The 16,831-nt window shown below is 38.5% G+C and overlaps 2 protein-coding genes and 1 pseudogene across 8 annotated transcripts in view; all 3 read right to left on the bottom strand.

Moving 5' to 3' along the window:
• Positions 1-368: 368 nt before the first annotated feature.
• On the bottom strand, positions 369-3,897 carry LOC113684326 (uncharacterized). 2 transcript variants are annotated; one of them, XM_027201674.2, is made up of 3 exons: positions 3,863-3,897; positions 3,313-3,553; positions 369-1,329 (listed from the first exon to the last, which is right to left on the bottom strand). In XM_027201674.2, exons 1-3 carry the CDS (start codon positions 3,879-3,881, stop codon positions 522-524), a joined length of 1,068 nt encoding a protein of 355 aa, XP_027057475.2. In that variant the 5' UTR covers positions 3,882-3,897; the 3' UTR covers positions 369-521. The 2 variants fall into 2 exon arrangements, with proteins under 2 accessions (XP_027057475.2, XP_089055467.1); XM_089199341.1 differs by lacking the exon at positions 3,863-3,897 and having other exon boundaries at positions 3,313-3,693.
• Positions 3,898-5,027: 1,130 nt separating this feature from the next.
• LOC113684282 (glutathione peroxidase-like) lies at positions 5,028-7,642 on the bottom strand (annotated as a pseudogene). The gene is made up of 2 exons (XR_016184693.1): positions 7,100-7,642; positions 5,028-5,520 (listed from the first exon to the last, which is right to left on the bottom strand). The product of XR_016184693.1 is annotated as a glutathione peroxidase-like (transcript).
• A 1,479-nt stretch (positions 7,643-9,121) lies between these two features.
• LOC113684323 (uncharacterized) overlaps positions 9,122-16,831 on the bottom strand; it is a 35,435-nt gene continuing 27,725 nt past the window's right edge. For all 5 annotated transcript variants that reach the window (XM_089199332.1, XM_089199334.1, XM_089199333.1 and 2 more), the window contains exons 37-48: positions 16,362-16,529; positions 15,574-15,795; positions 14,620-14,799; positions 14,063-14,317; positions 13,512-13,670; positions 13,100-13,309; positions 12,453-12,677; positions 11,833-11,991; positions 11,176-11,409; positions 10,767-10,841; positions 10,277-10,421; positions 9,122-9,822 (exon numbers count right to left, since the gene is read on the bottom strand). In XM_089199332.1, the coding sequence (XP_089055458.1) occupies positions 9,642-9,822; positions 10,277-10,421; positions 10,767-10,841; positions 11,176-11,409; positions 11,833-11,991; positions 12,453-12,677; positions 13,100-13,309; positions 13,512-13,670; positions 14,063-14,317; positions 14,620-14,799; positions 15,574-15,795; positions 16,362-16,529 (2,213 nt within the window). In that variant the 3' untranslated portion in view covers positions 9,122-9,641. The remainder of the gene's footprint in view (positions 9,823-10,276; positions 10,422-10,766; positions 10,842-11,175; positions 11,410-11,832; positions 11,992-12,452; positions 12,678-13,099; positions 13,310-13,511; positions 13,671-14,062; positions 14,318-14,619; positions 14,800-15,573; positions 15,796-16,361; positions 16,530-16,831) is intronic.

Genomic DNA, 16,831 nt, shown 5'->3' with positions numbered 1-16,831 from the left:
ATACGGCCATTCATTCCTTTTTTTTTTTTTTTGGGTAGAAAATGTAGAGATGAATCAAGAGCTAACAATATCCACACCTCTTTCACCCCTATACCATTCCATAGCCACATGTCACACCTTTGCTAGGAAAAGATAGAATTACAACTGCAAAGGTTACAAGTAAAAGCAAAGTTTTCATCAAAAATTGTAGTAGCAATTGGTTAGGGAATGCTCTTCCATTCTTGACTGAGAAAGGCCCAAGCAATCACACTTAAGTCAAACAATACTGAACCAAGAGGATCCTGAAGAATTCTCTGGTGTCTATCACAAACACCCTCTCAAAGAGGCTTCCCAAACCAAATTTGTAATTGATAAAGTACTAAAAAGGATGATTTACCACACTTTTTTTATTTTTCATAAAATAATACATCCTGCAAAAGTTTTTGCACCAATAAAACAATTCTTTTTAATTTCTTAAATACAACTAAAACTTAACATTTTTAAAGAAAATATCAAAATATCTATTATTTATTAAATGCTATTCACATTTCATAAACAGCTTTTGAAATTTCTGCTTTTGACAGAGCATCTAAAGCTGACTGGTAACTTGGCAAATCAAAAACAGTGATTCCCAACTTGTCATAATTCAAATATTTTTCTGCCATATCTTTTACAAGCTGGATTGCTTTGGGGAAAGTATAGGGATTGATGTGTGACCCAATAATTTGTAATTCCTTGGTGTAAACTGTGTGAGGATCAATTTTTATTGAAGAGCCTTTTGGGCAACATCCAAAGACAAGAATCTTTCCCCCACAGCGCAACCATTTAATAGCTTCTTCAATGGCTGTGGGAACTCCACTGCAGTCGACTACAGCATCAAAACGCCATTCGCCATCACTTGACAAATTTGTTTCCTTTGCATTGTGAACCAAAACTTCAGGATGTACAACTTGGTATCCCATGTTCAGTCCACTAGCAAGGCCTCTTCGCCGTTCTGAAACTTCACTGATAGTAACTTTTCTGTAGCCATGAAAGTGAAGCAAAGAGGCCCACAAGAGTCCAATGATTCCTGAACCACAGATAAGAATGTCAGATGTTGTTGCTAATGGCATCAGAAGATCAAAACCATGAGCAATACAAGAAAAGGGCTCAACCAAGGCAGCTTGATGAAGAGTAATCTGTGGTGGAATGGTAAAAACAGTTTCCACTGGTACACGGCAGTACTGTGACCACCCTCCATTACGCCAAATACCAATGGTTGAACGGATACCACCACTTTTACAGAAATGGGGTTGAGCTTTCTGGCAAAATGAACATCTACCACAATTGGTGTTTGGATTAATGACCACTCTGAAATAAAGTTAGCTTTGTCATTAAAAATATTGTTTATTGCTCCCAGAACTAATTTGCACACTCCCTTGATGCCTATCTTAATCATTTACACCTTAACATCAGTATGCTTATTCTCAATACATTCTCTACTGTGCTGACAAGGAGAATTTCTTTTAACAATCAAGAGCTTCTGGTGATCATTTCCTCTATTCTCTCGACCTAAAGTATGATTCAGGGGTGATATTCTAGGGAGATACTAGTCATTTTCATGGGTCAATGAATTAAATATAAAAACAGAACACTTTATTTTTAGATCTGAACCACCATATTGTGAATGTTGCCCTAGGAATCCTGGGATTGTGTTCCCAACCTTGTGACAATCATAAGGATAAGCTCTTCACAGTCTACAATTGTAAGAAACATATGACTCAATCATGCAAGTTCACCTTTTAACCCCCTGAAGTGATAAACATGTAATGTCTCCCTATATATATATATATATATATATATATATATATATATATATATATATATATATATATATCATATATATATAAATGAATGTGGGGGTATAGAGTCTACCTTGACATAAAGTGCTCAATGCTGTGGTAGCAGAGCTAAGTATACATAAGTCAAAGAATCAAAGAGGACGCATCGATTCTCTGTGACTCTGAGTTCTGCGCTTAAGCACTCGTCAAACAGAACTTTAATTATGAAGAACATACCTCCTTATATACAAATTAGATAAGTAGCTAATTAATTCACTAGTGTGATAGTCTAATCTATGTGTGAAATAAAGATTCTATAGAGCTATTGTTGGCAGCTTGTGAAATTTGCTAAGTAAAACTTATTCTTGTGGTGGCATTTAGAAATGAGTTCTGTGCCACTTGTGCCTCACAGAGAAACTTTATTTAGTTAGAGCTAAAAAGCCATCTTTATTAAACAAAAGAACAGAACTCATTTCTTAATGCCACCACGAGAACAAGTTTTACTAAACAAATTTCACAAGCCGACAATAATAGCTCTATAGAATCTTTATTTCACACATAGATAAGATCATCACACTAGTGAATTAATTAGCTACTTATCTAATTTGTGTATAGGGAGGTATGTTCTTCATTGAATAAAGTTCTGTTTGACGAGTGCTTAGGTGCAAAACTCAGAGTCACAGAGAATCAATGCACCCTCTTTAATTCTTTAACTTATGTATATATATATATATATTATTGATATATTATCCAGCAAACAGGTAATGAGAATACTCAAACTTATTAGGTAGGAGTAGTTATCTTGATCCAACACCAAATTCTCATAACTAAAATTTACAATAAAATTTGCTGCAGCTAGAGGGGAGAATTAAAAATCAGATCTTGGGAGCTTAAGGGTTGAATGCACGGCCACATGTGTCTAGATGAAAACCATACTGAATACCCTGTGTAGAATGTATTAAATTAATTTAACAGGAACAAACATGAGTTGAATATTATTATCTGGAAACAATATTTTTCAGTCAAGTGAAGAATTCATTGAGCAAAAATTTGAGAAAAGGAATTGTAATGTGTACATGCTAGTCAAAAATTAAATAAAATAGACGAAATGATAAAACATTCGGAAAAAAAAAACTTGAATTAATTAGCAAGCAGATGTTTCACTAATTTGGCACACTAAAGCACTAGAGTAGAAATGTTTTAAACGACCCTGAAACGAAATCGAGAAAACCCCTTGGGGCCAAGCACACTAGGTAAATTATTCATGGCAAGGAATTGATCTAGTCGCCTCAATAATTCAATTTTCAAACAACAGCAGTTTTTTTCAAATATATCTATCGCGATCTACGATCAAACTTGCAACTGAATGTCGAGTTTCTTGATCTTCTCGTAATTAACCATAAATAAATTTACCTTGAAAAAATAAAATAAACATCATCGATAAAGTTGAAATGATCAAAGACACAATTTAAATATTTGGCATAAGATACTCAACAAAAATTGAAAATACTACCGGTCTCCGACAGAAATTCCCTTTACAGCACTCCCAATTTCGCTCACAACTCCAGCGAATTCATGTCCCAAGATGACACATTTCGAAGATGGAAACTCCCCAGCGAGAATATGAAGATCAGTGCCACAAATTCCCGAGAAAGCAACCTTTACGAGGACCTCATTTGGCGTTGCAACATGAGGGATAGGTGTAGTTATGAGAGACAGTTGTCCGTCCCAAAGCTGTACAGCAGTGTTCATATCTCAAGGAAAAACTCTGGCTGAGTGAAACGACAGAAAGCGAGAAGGCTTGGTAGCTATTGCAATTTATACTTTTAGTCACACAATCTTCACTTTTCAAATAAAATTGGCCGCACACGTCACGCAATAGCGTAACCTTGACGTGTGATCGATAATTATGTTGAAATTTATCGCTATTTAAAATAGCATTGTAGCTAATGGAGGCGAAAGGGAAAGGACCATAAGATTCTGTGGAGGATGATTGAGATTTTACAATGATTAAGAATTTAAAATTAACAAAACAAGAAGAAAAGAAAAAAACCTATCATAACTTGAAATGTTCCTCCCCATGCTAATCCCTTGGTTTTGGCATCCAGACATAATTCTGATGGCATAATTCTAATTGGCATAATTCTGAGTGTCTTGTTTACCTTCTTTCTTGGGCAGAATGGTAACATAAGTTCTACACTTTCCTGGTCTGAGGGAGTGAGAACTTCACTATAGCGATGCCACTTATCCAGGGGCGTTGACTGTAAAAACCACACGATCTTCATATCCACTAATGAAAGTATATAATAAAGTTAACTTTTTACACCAAGATTCCAAAGAGTAATCTAACTCCTCGAAGATTTCCTTAAAATGCACTTAAAAGCCGACTGGAGTCGCTGTCATTTTAAAAACAATTCAATAACATGGCTAAAATTTGCACGACTTCTGAAAATCGGTTCTCAAACAGCTGCAGTTCCAGAAATCGCATAATTGTCCAGACAAATCGCCAAAAGACAGAAAAAAAAGAGACGCTTCATACGTCACAGGTGAGCCGACCAGGCTGCTAAGCAAGATTAAAGTATGGCGGCGTCTATAGTTGAATTTTTACATCCTTTGACATTTTATGGAATCTCAAAGTGTCGTAGCTTAGAGCATTATTTTTTTATAATGGAGGAAACAGTAATATGTTTCCTGTAGTATTATGTAGTAATACGTTTCCCGTACAAGTCAAATTTCTTATCACATGAGACTCCTTAAATTAAGCACAAAGGTTACGAAATTATTATGAGCAAGGCACATCCGGGTGAGGGAAGGGACAGAGGGACTGTAGCACCCAAATTTAAGCTACGATGAAATAAAATTGCCTTAAGCATGAAATACGCCCTCAAACAACAGACAACAGCGTTTTGAACCCTGCGATTGGATTTTGTTTCAGCCTCTCTGAAAAAACCCACCTATTTTAAATTTTGACCTCAGCGGTTGTGGGCCTTGCCAAACTCCTTGGCAGCTGCTCCTTGTGAAGTTATACGAAAAGAGACGGGAAGAGAGGGAGTCTCAGAGAACGGCTGCAGAGGAGAGTAATGTGAGGGCTCCTGGTAATGTAAAGTCCGTGCGAAGTGTGCAGTGAGTTAGTGACTAAAAAGTCAAAACTCACGCGTCCAATTAAACAGTGTTGGCTTTTATCAATATTATTATTATTATCATTCTTATTTATTTATTCATCGTTACTTTTTTGTTAAAAGCTTTTTTATTTGACCTCTTTCATTCAGACTACAGTCTCGATTAAGTGAGATCTCAACCTTGTTAGCGGCTGAATGAATTGAAGACCACTCAACTTGGCCGAGATCTTCGTTTCGAAGCAAGACCACCCGAAAAAAATCAGTTTCTAGTCCGCTCGTCATTCCTTCGAGACGTAAAAAGAACAAGTAGAGGTTTTCTTATAATTTTCTCTATTAAGGTATAGTATCGTTTGAATGCTCATCATTGTACATCCTAGCCTCACAATTTATTTTGTAGTTTCGTCCTCACATTGTTTGATAAGTTTTTCGATATCCTCAGTAATTTCTTTCGGTTCAACTGTGGGTGTGTATCTACGATATGGCTGCCCCTTGTGGTCAATAAGAATCTTCTCAAAGTTCCATGTTATATCATCGTTTCTAACTGGTGACCAGCTTATTTTATCAGCATCGTCAATAAAGTTATCCGGTACAGGACATCGGCTCTGTAGAACAAAAATTTGGACAGAACTATCAATTTAGTTCTCAAGCTTCGTAATTTATATAGTCACTTAATCATATTCCTATTTTTTTTCTTCTTATTTTTCTGAGGTACCATTTGATTGAAGAATACGGTAAATGTTTCAAGGTCTTCACTTCATCTTCTTGGATATGGATTTCTACTTTAAAGATTTAAATAAATTGGTCACCTGCTTTACTGTCTAGCAGCTTTTTTTTTAATGACACGTATGATTGCCGACGGAATCGGACTCCGCTGGGTCTACTTGGTATTTATTATCTGTTTGATGTGATGGAGGAAATTGGTCTTTTATTCCTGGGATCTTAACGCTTTTTTAAATTCCCATCCTCGTGGATTTCTCAAAATATGAAAGAATTCTGTTTTTTCTTTTTTCAACAAACGTGATATGACTTGCCAACTAAATAATGAACAAACCAAGCTTATCAGAAGCCTATCCTCTGGTTGTTGCTGATTCAATTTTCATTTTCTCAGCCAAAGAACAAGTAGTTCACGGGACATCTCTCCGTTGCTATCAATGCCAAAATCATTGCAACTTCAATTCTCTCGCAGTGACTACTTGATAAAGTGGGCGTTCAGCGAGAACTGATATTGTTTATTGGAAAATATATATTTTTTTAACTTGTTCCCATTAGTATCTTGGTGGCATGGGAAATTTGAGCATGTTTTTCAACTGAAGATGACTAAATTAAAGTATTTTGTCCACATATTTTGAAGCGAAGACAACAAACATACTAAAAAACACAGCAAAGCGAAATACGTTGTCCTTAACTATGCCTACTGCCTTCAAATCGTTTTCTACGATCAGAGCTATTTCAAATTGAATTCAGTTTTCAAGACAGCTCGTCTTGTTTTGTCTCATGAATCGCTTAAATTTCGTCTTACCAGATGTGATCGTAATAAAGTATGATGGTTTGTACGGCCCTTTTAAACAGTTCAGTCACAAATACAGTCTCAGATTATTGAAATTTGTAGAAAAAAGATCAGACTAGAAAATTTCAACCGAAATAGCTCTCTCAGACAATGTTTTTCCTTGTGTTTCGCAGACTATTGTAATATTTTAAAAACGTGCATTCAGTTAAGATAGACTAAGGATCGCCGCTAAATGCCAAACACTATATGAAATTATTTTCAAGCAGTGTTCGAATAGCTTAACAAAAAAAATTTAAATTATTTTATATTCACTTTGAAGGAGGTAATGTGAGCCGACATTAAAAAGGCACGCAAATTTGAGATTCTCCTGCTTTAAAAAACCCCTTCAGAGATTGATAGAAAATAACAGGTATATTTACTTTGTAGACGGACAGCTATTGAACACAGTTTGATTGCATTTTTTAAGAACGAAAGGAAAGAGATAATGGAATTCTCCTTTCCCGTACAGCACTAATCTTTCAGTGTGGAGAACTTTTACAAGGTTTCAATTGAACTCTGATCAGATCATCCCAGCAATTCCTCTCATTTCAAGTAAATTAATAATTAATAACTGCTCGATATAGTTCGTCGAATCCTTCTAAAAATAATCATAAACTAGCTAGGCTCTGACTTACCTTGAGAAACGTGAATATTTTGCTTTCTTTTTTCCCATTCACTTCAATTTTCTGCATCATTTTTAGATTACGATCTAACTCGAAACCATGGCCTGGACGAACATATTTCAGGCCATTTAAAATTTCATATGCGTTCTCCCCCGGCTCTTGAAGACCAAATTGATTACAGGGGAAAGCAAGAACCCTGAATCCACAATTACCGTTCTCTTCCGATCTATAAGTTTGTAGTAATTCATTCAATTGCTTGTACTGCATCGTCAAACCTCAGAAGGTTGCGACGTTCATAACCAAAGCGACGTGATTTTTGTAGTCCGTGTCAGGAACTTTCAAACCATAAATATCTTTGATGGAGAAGTCGTAAAATGAACCTTCTCCTTCCTTACATTTGCTGAACGATTTGTTTCTCTCTGTTGTGAAACCTCCTTGTAAGTACACCGCAAGGAGGAAGAAGACCTTAGCGGCGGTCATTTTTATGCGCGAGGCGCTTTTAAGGCAATGGCGCCTTGGCGTCTCCGATCACAATTTGCTCAGGTGGTGCAAAAACAGCTGTAGTGTTAGCCAATCACAGAACATGAAACCTGCCTGTATTCACTTGTGGTTTTTTCATAGGGTAGTATGCATTGTTCATCTGATCCATTATTGAGAAACAGCAAATTTGCCCTTGTCTACCGATAAACTTGTTAACTGCGCTAATTTCTCAAAATACAATTTCAGAGTTCAGTTTTTAAGTCCAACAAAAGCGTTGAAAATTTTCTACTTCTTAATTTGATTGACAATACTGCTCGCTCTCCGTGACCAAAACATGTCAGCTGTAAGAATACAAATGCAATTATGAAAGCAACGTAAATAAACGTTTAACAGGGTTTTGCTTTTGGAGCTAAAATTCATAACGCTGTTTTTATGTTAACCTTTCAACAATGAGAACTTCGTTTCGAATTTTTGCCAGTTGTTAAATTCAGCAAGTTCAACATAACCTGTCGACAAGAGAGGATGAGGCGCTGTCGAATATAAACCCCACTTAAAAATCTACTGGCGCATTAAATCAATTGGTGCAATCTGATTGGCCATGCTACACGTTATCTATATTCCGCCATAGATATTGAGTAAAGAGAGAAACGTTAAATTAAAGGCTTGCGGTTGAACTGAAATAAAAATCATAACACGATTCTGTCCTGTCGTTAAGATTTATTGTATTGATCGAAATAATTCAGAGGAAAATACTTGTACGGCGTCCCAACAGATGGAGAGGGCTGACAGTTCTTTCAGGAAGTTCTCTGACAGCCTGAGTTGCAAAAGGTTTCGTGTGAAATTGATAGTAAAAAATAAATCAATCAATAAAATCTGCGCAGTAGTGAGTGGTTGCCCGATTTTCTCTTTTCCTTCGCGTAGAGATACGATGGAGAAGGAAATACTGCTAAGAGACTAAGGAGAGATATTCCAATTTACGTAAGTTCACTGCAGAGCAGGCATAATTTGGCGAGCGAGTGGTTTCTTGGCGAGGGTCATAGCTGGCATCTTTGATTTTTATATCAGCAGAAGGCTGGGGAGAGAGGAAAGATTTTCAACCTAAGAGATGAACGACGGAAGAAGGAAGAAGAGTGGGAAGTGAGAGGAGAGGCCCCATTGTCCACTCAAACATGGCCGATCGCCTAAAAAACGGCGAGCTAGAAATGTTAAATCGCCTCAATAAGACGCCTGGGAAACAGTTGTTACTTGTCACTGCAACCAATCTCTCTTGTTTACAGGGGGTAAGTTTCTAAAGAAACTGTGGTGCTGCGTCGGTGGGAGTATAACAGGGCAATTTAGAATTATCCAACTGAGTTGATAACGTAAACTGGCCACCGTTAAGAGTTTCAAAACTGACTATTCGAGCGTTAGCCCCTCTTCAGGGCGATTCGCACTCGAAACGTCAGCTTTGAAACTCGTTACGTTGACCAATTTACGTTATCAACTCGGTTGATAATACTAAACAACCCTCTTGTTTACAATCTGGCACACACACGCCAACAGACACACACAAAATGTTATAAATTTATCGATTTAATGTCATCACAGTTCCACATTTAGAAATTGTACCATTTGAAGCAGAATTATTTGCAGTGAATAGCAGGGTCCTACCGCAATGATATGTTTGATTAAGACAAGATATCAGTCCAGATGAAACGCAGGTAAACTACAGCTACAAAAATAAAAAATATTTCCTACAAATCATCAGTATTTGACGTAAAATTGATTTTAAGAAAAAAAGATATCACTTTCCTACAAATGATCAAATAAAACGCTAAAAAAAATTAAATGCTCTACTTGCAATAAAATATCTTTCTAAAGTATCACTACATACATCGTTGAAATTTATCCGGGATTAACATATATCTAATCTAAGTCCTGACCATGTTTCATTCTGATTTTTTTTGGGGGGTTCTCTAGGTTTCTATCACGGCCCGTTCTCCATCGTGGCTGTCTTATAGGATGTCACGTAACGCGGGAAGCGTAATGTAACATTCCTAAAACCGGCTACGATGGAAACTTATCACATCTATGACTATTCTTGTTTCTTCGTCTTTCTGCATCTGTTCTGCTTTGTACGCTCCTGAACTTTCTTTAACAAGTGTTCGCTTGCATGACGCACATAGCTTGATTCGTCCAGTAGATAATTACCATCTTCCGTCAAGGTCCCTGCTATGACAACTGTTTTACCCAATCCAAGCTCTTTGCAGAAGCAACTGATGGGAGAGAATACATAAATTAGAAGAAAAACCAAAACAAAGCAAAACAATAAAACGAAACACAATATAAAAAAACACAACAAAACAGGCTCTTCAGTTAGTCTAGTTTCCATAATGGCTGACGCAATGCCACTACACGATCGTTGCGTGCTTCCGGTATTTCATTTGCCGCCTTTATCTGGGAATGGCACTTGACGCTCCTCCCTACCGAAATTTATATTCAAATAACTTGACAATAGGAACAATATCATGATAAGTGTGCAAAGCGAAATAGAAAAATCAATGAGAGTGCAAAGTTTATCAAATAGAACAGATTCCCCACTTGTCTTAGCTCAAGTGTAAAATAAGCACCCCCGAGCGCTCTTTCAATTCGTATAACTCTTCAAGATCTTTTGTAGCAATCTAACTTTCCGATGAGGTTTTTCTGCGCGGAGTTTCTTCCCAGAATTACCTGTTTAAGTCCTCAGAGAAGGCGATCTTGACAAGTTTATTCTGTGACGAATCAGAGCCCTTGAACACCCCAGTCACTCGCACCATCAAGGAAGACCCATCAGAGTCTTGTCCATTTTCTATCTTCTCAAATGTGCCCTTGATCACTGTGAAATAAAGTGTTAGGTTACATTTCATAGATCACATGTAAATTCATTACAAGCAACATCAGAAGTTAGTCTTGATTTCCGCTTGAAAAGGAAATAGACAGCTCAAATTCAAAGGAAAATTACAAATTCTCTTCACCTAAGATGCTGCCAACTTAGACATCAACCTTTTCAAACAAATTTTTGGATCAGTCCAAGAGCTTAAAATGCCCCTTGGCCCCAAACTGGGGCAACGAAAAAAGAGAATGTAATTTTTATGATAAACACACCCTCACTTTGCAATATTGAAAATATTAAAAACAGTATCGGACCAGCCTTTGTGAAAGATCATCTGTGTTGACTTACCAAAGTCGCTTTCACAAAAGTGGGCAAAGAGGCTTGAACGCGCAGGGCAAGTCTGGCATTTCCTCCTTCTGGATGCTATGGGAAAAAGAACAATGGTTAGGGAGGATTAAATTTATTGTGAAATAAAACTAACAAGGAAGCTTATGAACGCTACGTAGAAACTGGCAGAGCTTTATTCGTCTCTGTGTGCTTGTTGGTCGTGGGTTCGGTAAGAGCCAGGAGGCAGTTATATAGAAAATAAACCAGTCAGTTATACAAAGTAAACCAGTCAGTTATACAAAAAATAAACCAGTCAGCCAGAGAGGCAGGAAAGCAGGTGGTCATTCGGATAAACAGTCAATTGGACAGTCGACCAACTCTAACAGTCAGTCAATACATTTATCCTTGTTGTAGGAGTCTGTTAACTTACAGCATTTTGCAGGGCCACCAACAACTGTGATCATGGTGCGAGTAAGACAGGCCTGTGACTTTAACACACATTCATTGGAGTAGTTCTTCCCGTCTGATCCACAAACAGGATCATAAATGAAAGGGCAAGCCGTGTTACATTCACACACTGCATCACCATTGTCATCCACTCGACAAACTCCATGGAAGTCGCAATTAATTAGCTGGCACGGATCGTCAGAATTTGGTTTTTCAGCTGTTAAAGAACAATGAAACAAACAAGTAAATAGGTCACTGAATCAATCAGTCAAGATATCAATCAGGAATCTTTTCTTTCAATCGACAGAACGATTTATCAATGCGTCAGTCAGACAGTCAGTCAATCAGGCAAACTGTCCGTGTTAGTGATGTCAAACAACTCAATCCCACTGAAAGAAATTTTCAACAACTACGTGGCAAATTGGACTGGTTGAGAGAAACGCTCTGTGGACAACGGTAAAGCACTAAATGTTTTTAAGTCTAAAATAAAGACGAATTCGCACTGCATAAGCACTGCTGACAATAAAAGGATGACTAGTGTAGTAAATAGGAGAGACCACTGCTCCATGTTGTTAGTTCAGTGAAATGGCATAAAACTGTACTCACAAGGTTTTAAGAATATAAAAACTGAAATGCCAACCTTTGCATTTTTTCTCACAGTCATCAATGGTGGCAAAGCGGTTATCATTCCCCTTACAGCCTCCATATATAAATTCTTCGCACGCTTTTGATGTGATATTGAAGAAGTAACTCTGCATGTAGGCCTCACATGGCCCTGGCTCAGCGGTAAGATCACATGCTGCTCAAGAAAGAGAGTCCATCAATGACACTGACGTATCAAAAAGAGCAGATAAACATTCTCGTTTGTCTCCTAACGAACTAGCCAAGATATGTATTGTAACCAGTTGCAAGAGTCAGCTTCGAGATCTTGAGGGTGACAGGTTGTTGTTGTTGTTGTTGTTGTTGTTGTTGTTTTTTTTACGTTTCACTAGGGCTAATCTTCCATCACAGTAGCCTACTATCATGAAGCTACGATATCAGAAGAGGGCTGTTCAATAGTGGTTTTTACCACAGTTGGCAGTAATGTCACAATCTGACTCAATTTGTAGTAGACTCACTAAACTGCGTCTCGTGAGTCCACAATATTTTGACCACTGTGATGACAAATACCATTATCAGCAAGAGTATAGACCACGCTAAACCACTGTCGATTTGTTACAACTACCCAACAAATGAATTATGATTCAAGCCATTACCAACCTTTACATTCCCCGGCGTGTAAAATGTCCAAGTCTTTGCCACTTTCACACTCGGAAACCTCTAGAACACACTTGTTGGAGTAAGTAACGCCATCAGAGGCACAGTAAGGGTCGTACTCTCGGGTGCACACTTTATTGCACTCACAGAAAGGTTTGTTGCCTTTAACTACACATCTTTGACGCTTGTGTTTGCAGACGAACCCATTACAAGGATTTGGACTTAAGCCTATTGCAGAAGGGAATAACAACAATACATAATCATCCGGTTTTTGAGTTAAAATTTATCCCTGGTCTTGAAAATTATCTGTGTGAAAATTTTCATTCCACAACAAGGGCCCGTACAACGAAGAAACGAAAGTGTGCTGATAAAACAATTCTTGAATGATGGGGGACGCCGGCATGTATACAATATAACGCTAAGATTGTCCGATTGTATTGTAATCGTCTCCTCACAACTTCCGAGGTAGTGGATTATCATTCTTGTTGCACTGGGAGCCCCTATCCAATTTCTCGCCTGTCTGAATTATCAATCGCGAAATGACATTCAATCACACCGCTTCGAGACAAAGCCAAAAAGGCGCACAGCACTGTAGATAGGCAAGTTCGCTATAGAAAAACGAGGTGTCAGCGCTTCTTCTACAAACTTACATTCTCCCAGATGTTTGACACCCAGTTTAAAATGCCTTGTCATGCAAGCTGTGGCCTCCAGCCCACACATGTTGCTGTAGGTCTTGCCGTCTGTTCCACACACCGGGCGGTAGTCTGCCGCACAGATGGAAGGACACTTACACACAGCTGCTCCGTCCTCTACTTCACATCTTGTGCGCGGGAATGGACACTTGTAATTCTTGCACGGATCTGCGTTGTGAAGGGAAAAAAATTATTTAACAGCTTACCTTGCGATGTGAGGCTTAGAGGCTCAGATGTCAGCGAGAAGTCTGGGTCCGAACCATGGCCTGTATATTGTCTTACAATGCCGGAGTAGACAATGACTCCAACAGCGCCACTCTCCACTAAGGAATGTAACTCATTTAAATGAATACAAACAAGTATCACTTACTGATACACTTGTTCTCGCAGGCCTCAATAGTCGGGAAATTGTTTCCGTTTCCTTGGCACCCTCCATAAACGAACCTCTGGCATTGCTTGGTGGTTGAATTGAAGAAGAAGCGTGGAAAGTAACCAAAACAGGGTCCACCAGCCAGAGGAAGATCACACACTGGGAAAGAAAAACGGAATGAAAAATTACTCCATAAAATATCCACATTCGTGGAGCTTGGGGGAAAGAAATGGCGCTTTACCGAGAGCACTTGCTTCCCACCGCTGTGGCTCAAATTACATTCCCAAACTGTCTTCAGTCCTCCGGTTTTCTTTAATTGGTTATTTTTTTTTGACATTGATGTGTGTTTGTCATTGGATGTCTATCTAACTAACATACCACTTTAGAGACTCTCTAGATATACAAGAAATTTAACTAAACCACTCTCGCAAAACTTGACAACTAGCTTGCGACGTTACGTTGCAAAGAAAAAAATCTCAAGTTTCGTCGTAGCCCAGGGATTGATATCAATTCAGATTATCATCGTTAATGTACTACACTTTAAATCTTACCGCACGGTCCAACATGCTTGAGAGTCAAGGAGCCGATGTTCTCTGGTTTACAAGCTTCAACTTCTAACTGACATTTGTTAGTGTAATTGCGGCCATCTGAGCCACAGACTGGCGCGAAATCTGCCGTGCACGCTTCTGGACAGCGGCATTCTGCTTCTCCTTGCTCAGTCACTGAACAGGCACTTTGTGGAAACTTACATTTCTTACAAGAATCTTTCGGTATAGGCTTCTTTCCAAAATCAGGTGATGTGATTTCTGTGCATGAGAAATATTTCATTCAGTACGTCATGTTATAAGCTTTGACTGGATTCAGAAAAATAGCAATAGTAACCCTTTACACCCTAGCATTGGTATGCAATTTGTCCAGACTGTTCTCTATACATTTCCGAAGAGAATTTTTTTTAACAATCAAGAGCTTCCTTAGATGTTGATCATTTACTTTATTCTCGTCACCTTAATGTGTGATTTGGGGTGATATTGTGAGGAGAAATTAGATGCTTGTCACCTTAACAGGTCAAAGGGTTAAGGTATCGACTCGGTTCACATATCAAACTTACGTTGTTTGATCAAACGCAGGGGACCTTGATTAGGTTTTGTTAAAGGCTTCACACAGAGCTTTCTACAGCCATCGTGACAGCATTTTTCATTATCCTTACAGCTGGCATCATCAAAGCAAGAATCTTCTGGTTCACTTGAACAAATCTGTGGGTCCACAATGGGGCAAAAACCTGGATTAGCTGTAAGGACAAAATAATATAAGAATAATTTTTAATGACAAAGTTTGAGGTTCGTATTGTAAAACTAAGTATTTTCTCGCGAAAGATGACATTATTCAGTGAATAACAGAGGCATACTCGGAAAAAAAGAACTCCGAGAGCTAAAAATAGGAGTCGAACCTATGAACTCTCCGATTAGTACTTCTAATGCTCTACCACTGAGCTATAGTGAAACCCGCTAGGCCGTTTAACTCTTTACACCCTAACATCAGTATACATTATCTCCATATTGTTCTCTGTACATTTCCTATGGTACTGACGAAGAGAATTTGTTTAACAATCAAGAGCGTCTTTAGTTGGTGATATCATTTCCATTACTCTCATGACCTCCATGTTTGGGATCAATACGAGTATCTGGGCAACTACCCACCCAACCCTCCCTTAACTCAACAACAGTCAATTGACAACAAGTTAAGGTTAATGTTGGGTTAGGGGAGGGGTAGGTGGGAAGTTGGCAAGATACTGATATTGATCCCATGTTTGTTTCATGGGCGATACTGATATGGAAAAATGGTTCATAGTCACTTTTAGGGGTTAAAGGCTTAAATAAAAAGGTATTTTCCCCTTCATGGGTAGGGATCAGGTATATACTGTTGCTAGGTCCGTATAGCACGCCGCCCCCGCCTCCGATTTACGGCCCACGCGCTACACTCATTCAAAAACTTACAATGCTGAAATCAAACTCGGTCAGCAAGGAGTCTTTAAAAACAAAAATTCTGCAGAAAATTTCCTTACTGTTACATCTTCCAGGAGCCTTGATCTTGATCATCATTCCTTGTTTACAGGCTTCAGCCTTCATCTGACACTCGCTGCCGTAAGTCTGGCCGTCTGTACCACACACAGGGCTGTAGATTGATGTGCAGATTTCTGGGCAAGCGCACTGCCGTTCTCCTAATTTGGTAATGCTACAAATAGCATAGGGATCAGGGCAAGGGTTCAGCTCACACGTATCCAAGGCTGAAAATTGTAAACATAAGATGGATAACCTTCTACGGGACATTTAAAGTAAAGGATATCTGTAACTACTTAAACAGTGAATAGCGTTGAAGGCGCGCTCTGATTGGCTAATCAAACTCCAAGTATCCTTTGCAATTCACTTTCGAGCAACGCGCGCGGGATTTGCAGCCAAAATATTGTAATAATTATAGGAAAAAGCGAGTTAAAATCATCTTTTTGCGCTATATTATCTCACTGCTTTGCCTCAGAGTCGCTGGCTCATTTACCTCGCAGCTCGGTTAATACCCACCACTGGCCATCCCACTTCTGTTCAAAATTTTTCCTCGATTTGGCACTAATGAAAAGTGCCAAATAATTTTCCGCGGACGAAGTAGTGCCCACTCGCAGGCTACTAGAAATTTTCAAGCTTCTTTGTCAGTAATTTCTTGAATTTACTTTCAAGGATCATTTCTTTGCTAAGAAATCATTCAAAGGCCAAAATATGAATCATTTCATTTATTTGTAATCCATGCTGAGCATTACGTGACCTGTGCTCACAATCTGAGACAGTCCAAGACATCACTTACATCCACAGAAGTCGAAACAATCTTTCTGGGTGTCAAATCTGTTTAAATTTCCTTCACATCCACCAAATATGAACTCTTCACACCGTCGGGAGGTGGAATTGAAGAAGAATCGTTTCATAGCAGCGAAGCAGCGACCCGTCTCTACTGGTAAACTGCAAATCTGAGCAGCTGCGAGACAAAAAGAAATGATATTCTGTTTGAAATATTCGAAATGTCTGCGCTGGCGAGCCCCTCAACTAACTTTTCAAATTAAGCTATTGAACAGACTTCTAATGTATATGTATCAACGGTTCAAGCCGTAGATATCTAACATTTAGGTCTGTGGATAAACCTGAGTCCGTTGACACAACTGAAGTGAATGCCAAGGAAATGAAAGCTATTTCTCATGTCTAGCCTTTGAAGCGATGAATAATTCAGCTATGGGGTTATTTAAATTTTCAGCAACAAATAACCGTTATTTATTGCTGAAA

This window comes from Pocillopora damicornis, chromosome 3, assembly GCF_964200805.1.
Source record: "Pocillopora damicornis chromosome 3, jaPocDami1.2, whole genome shotgun sequence".
Taxonomy (NCBI): Eukaryota; Metazoa; Cnidaria; class Anthozoa; order Scleractinia; family Pocilloporidae; genus Pocillopora; species Pocillopora damicornis.
The sequence above is the reverse complement of the archived record's forward strand: the minus strand, read 5'-3'. Positions and strand labels throughout refer to the sequence as shown.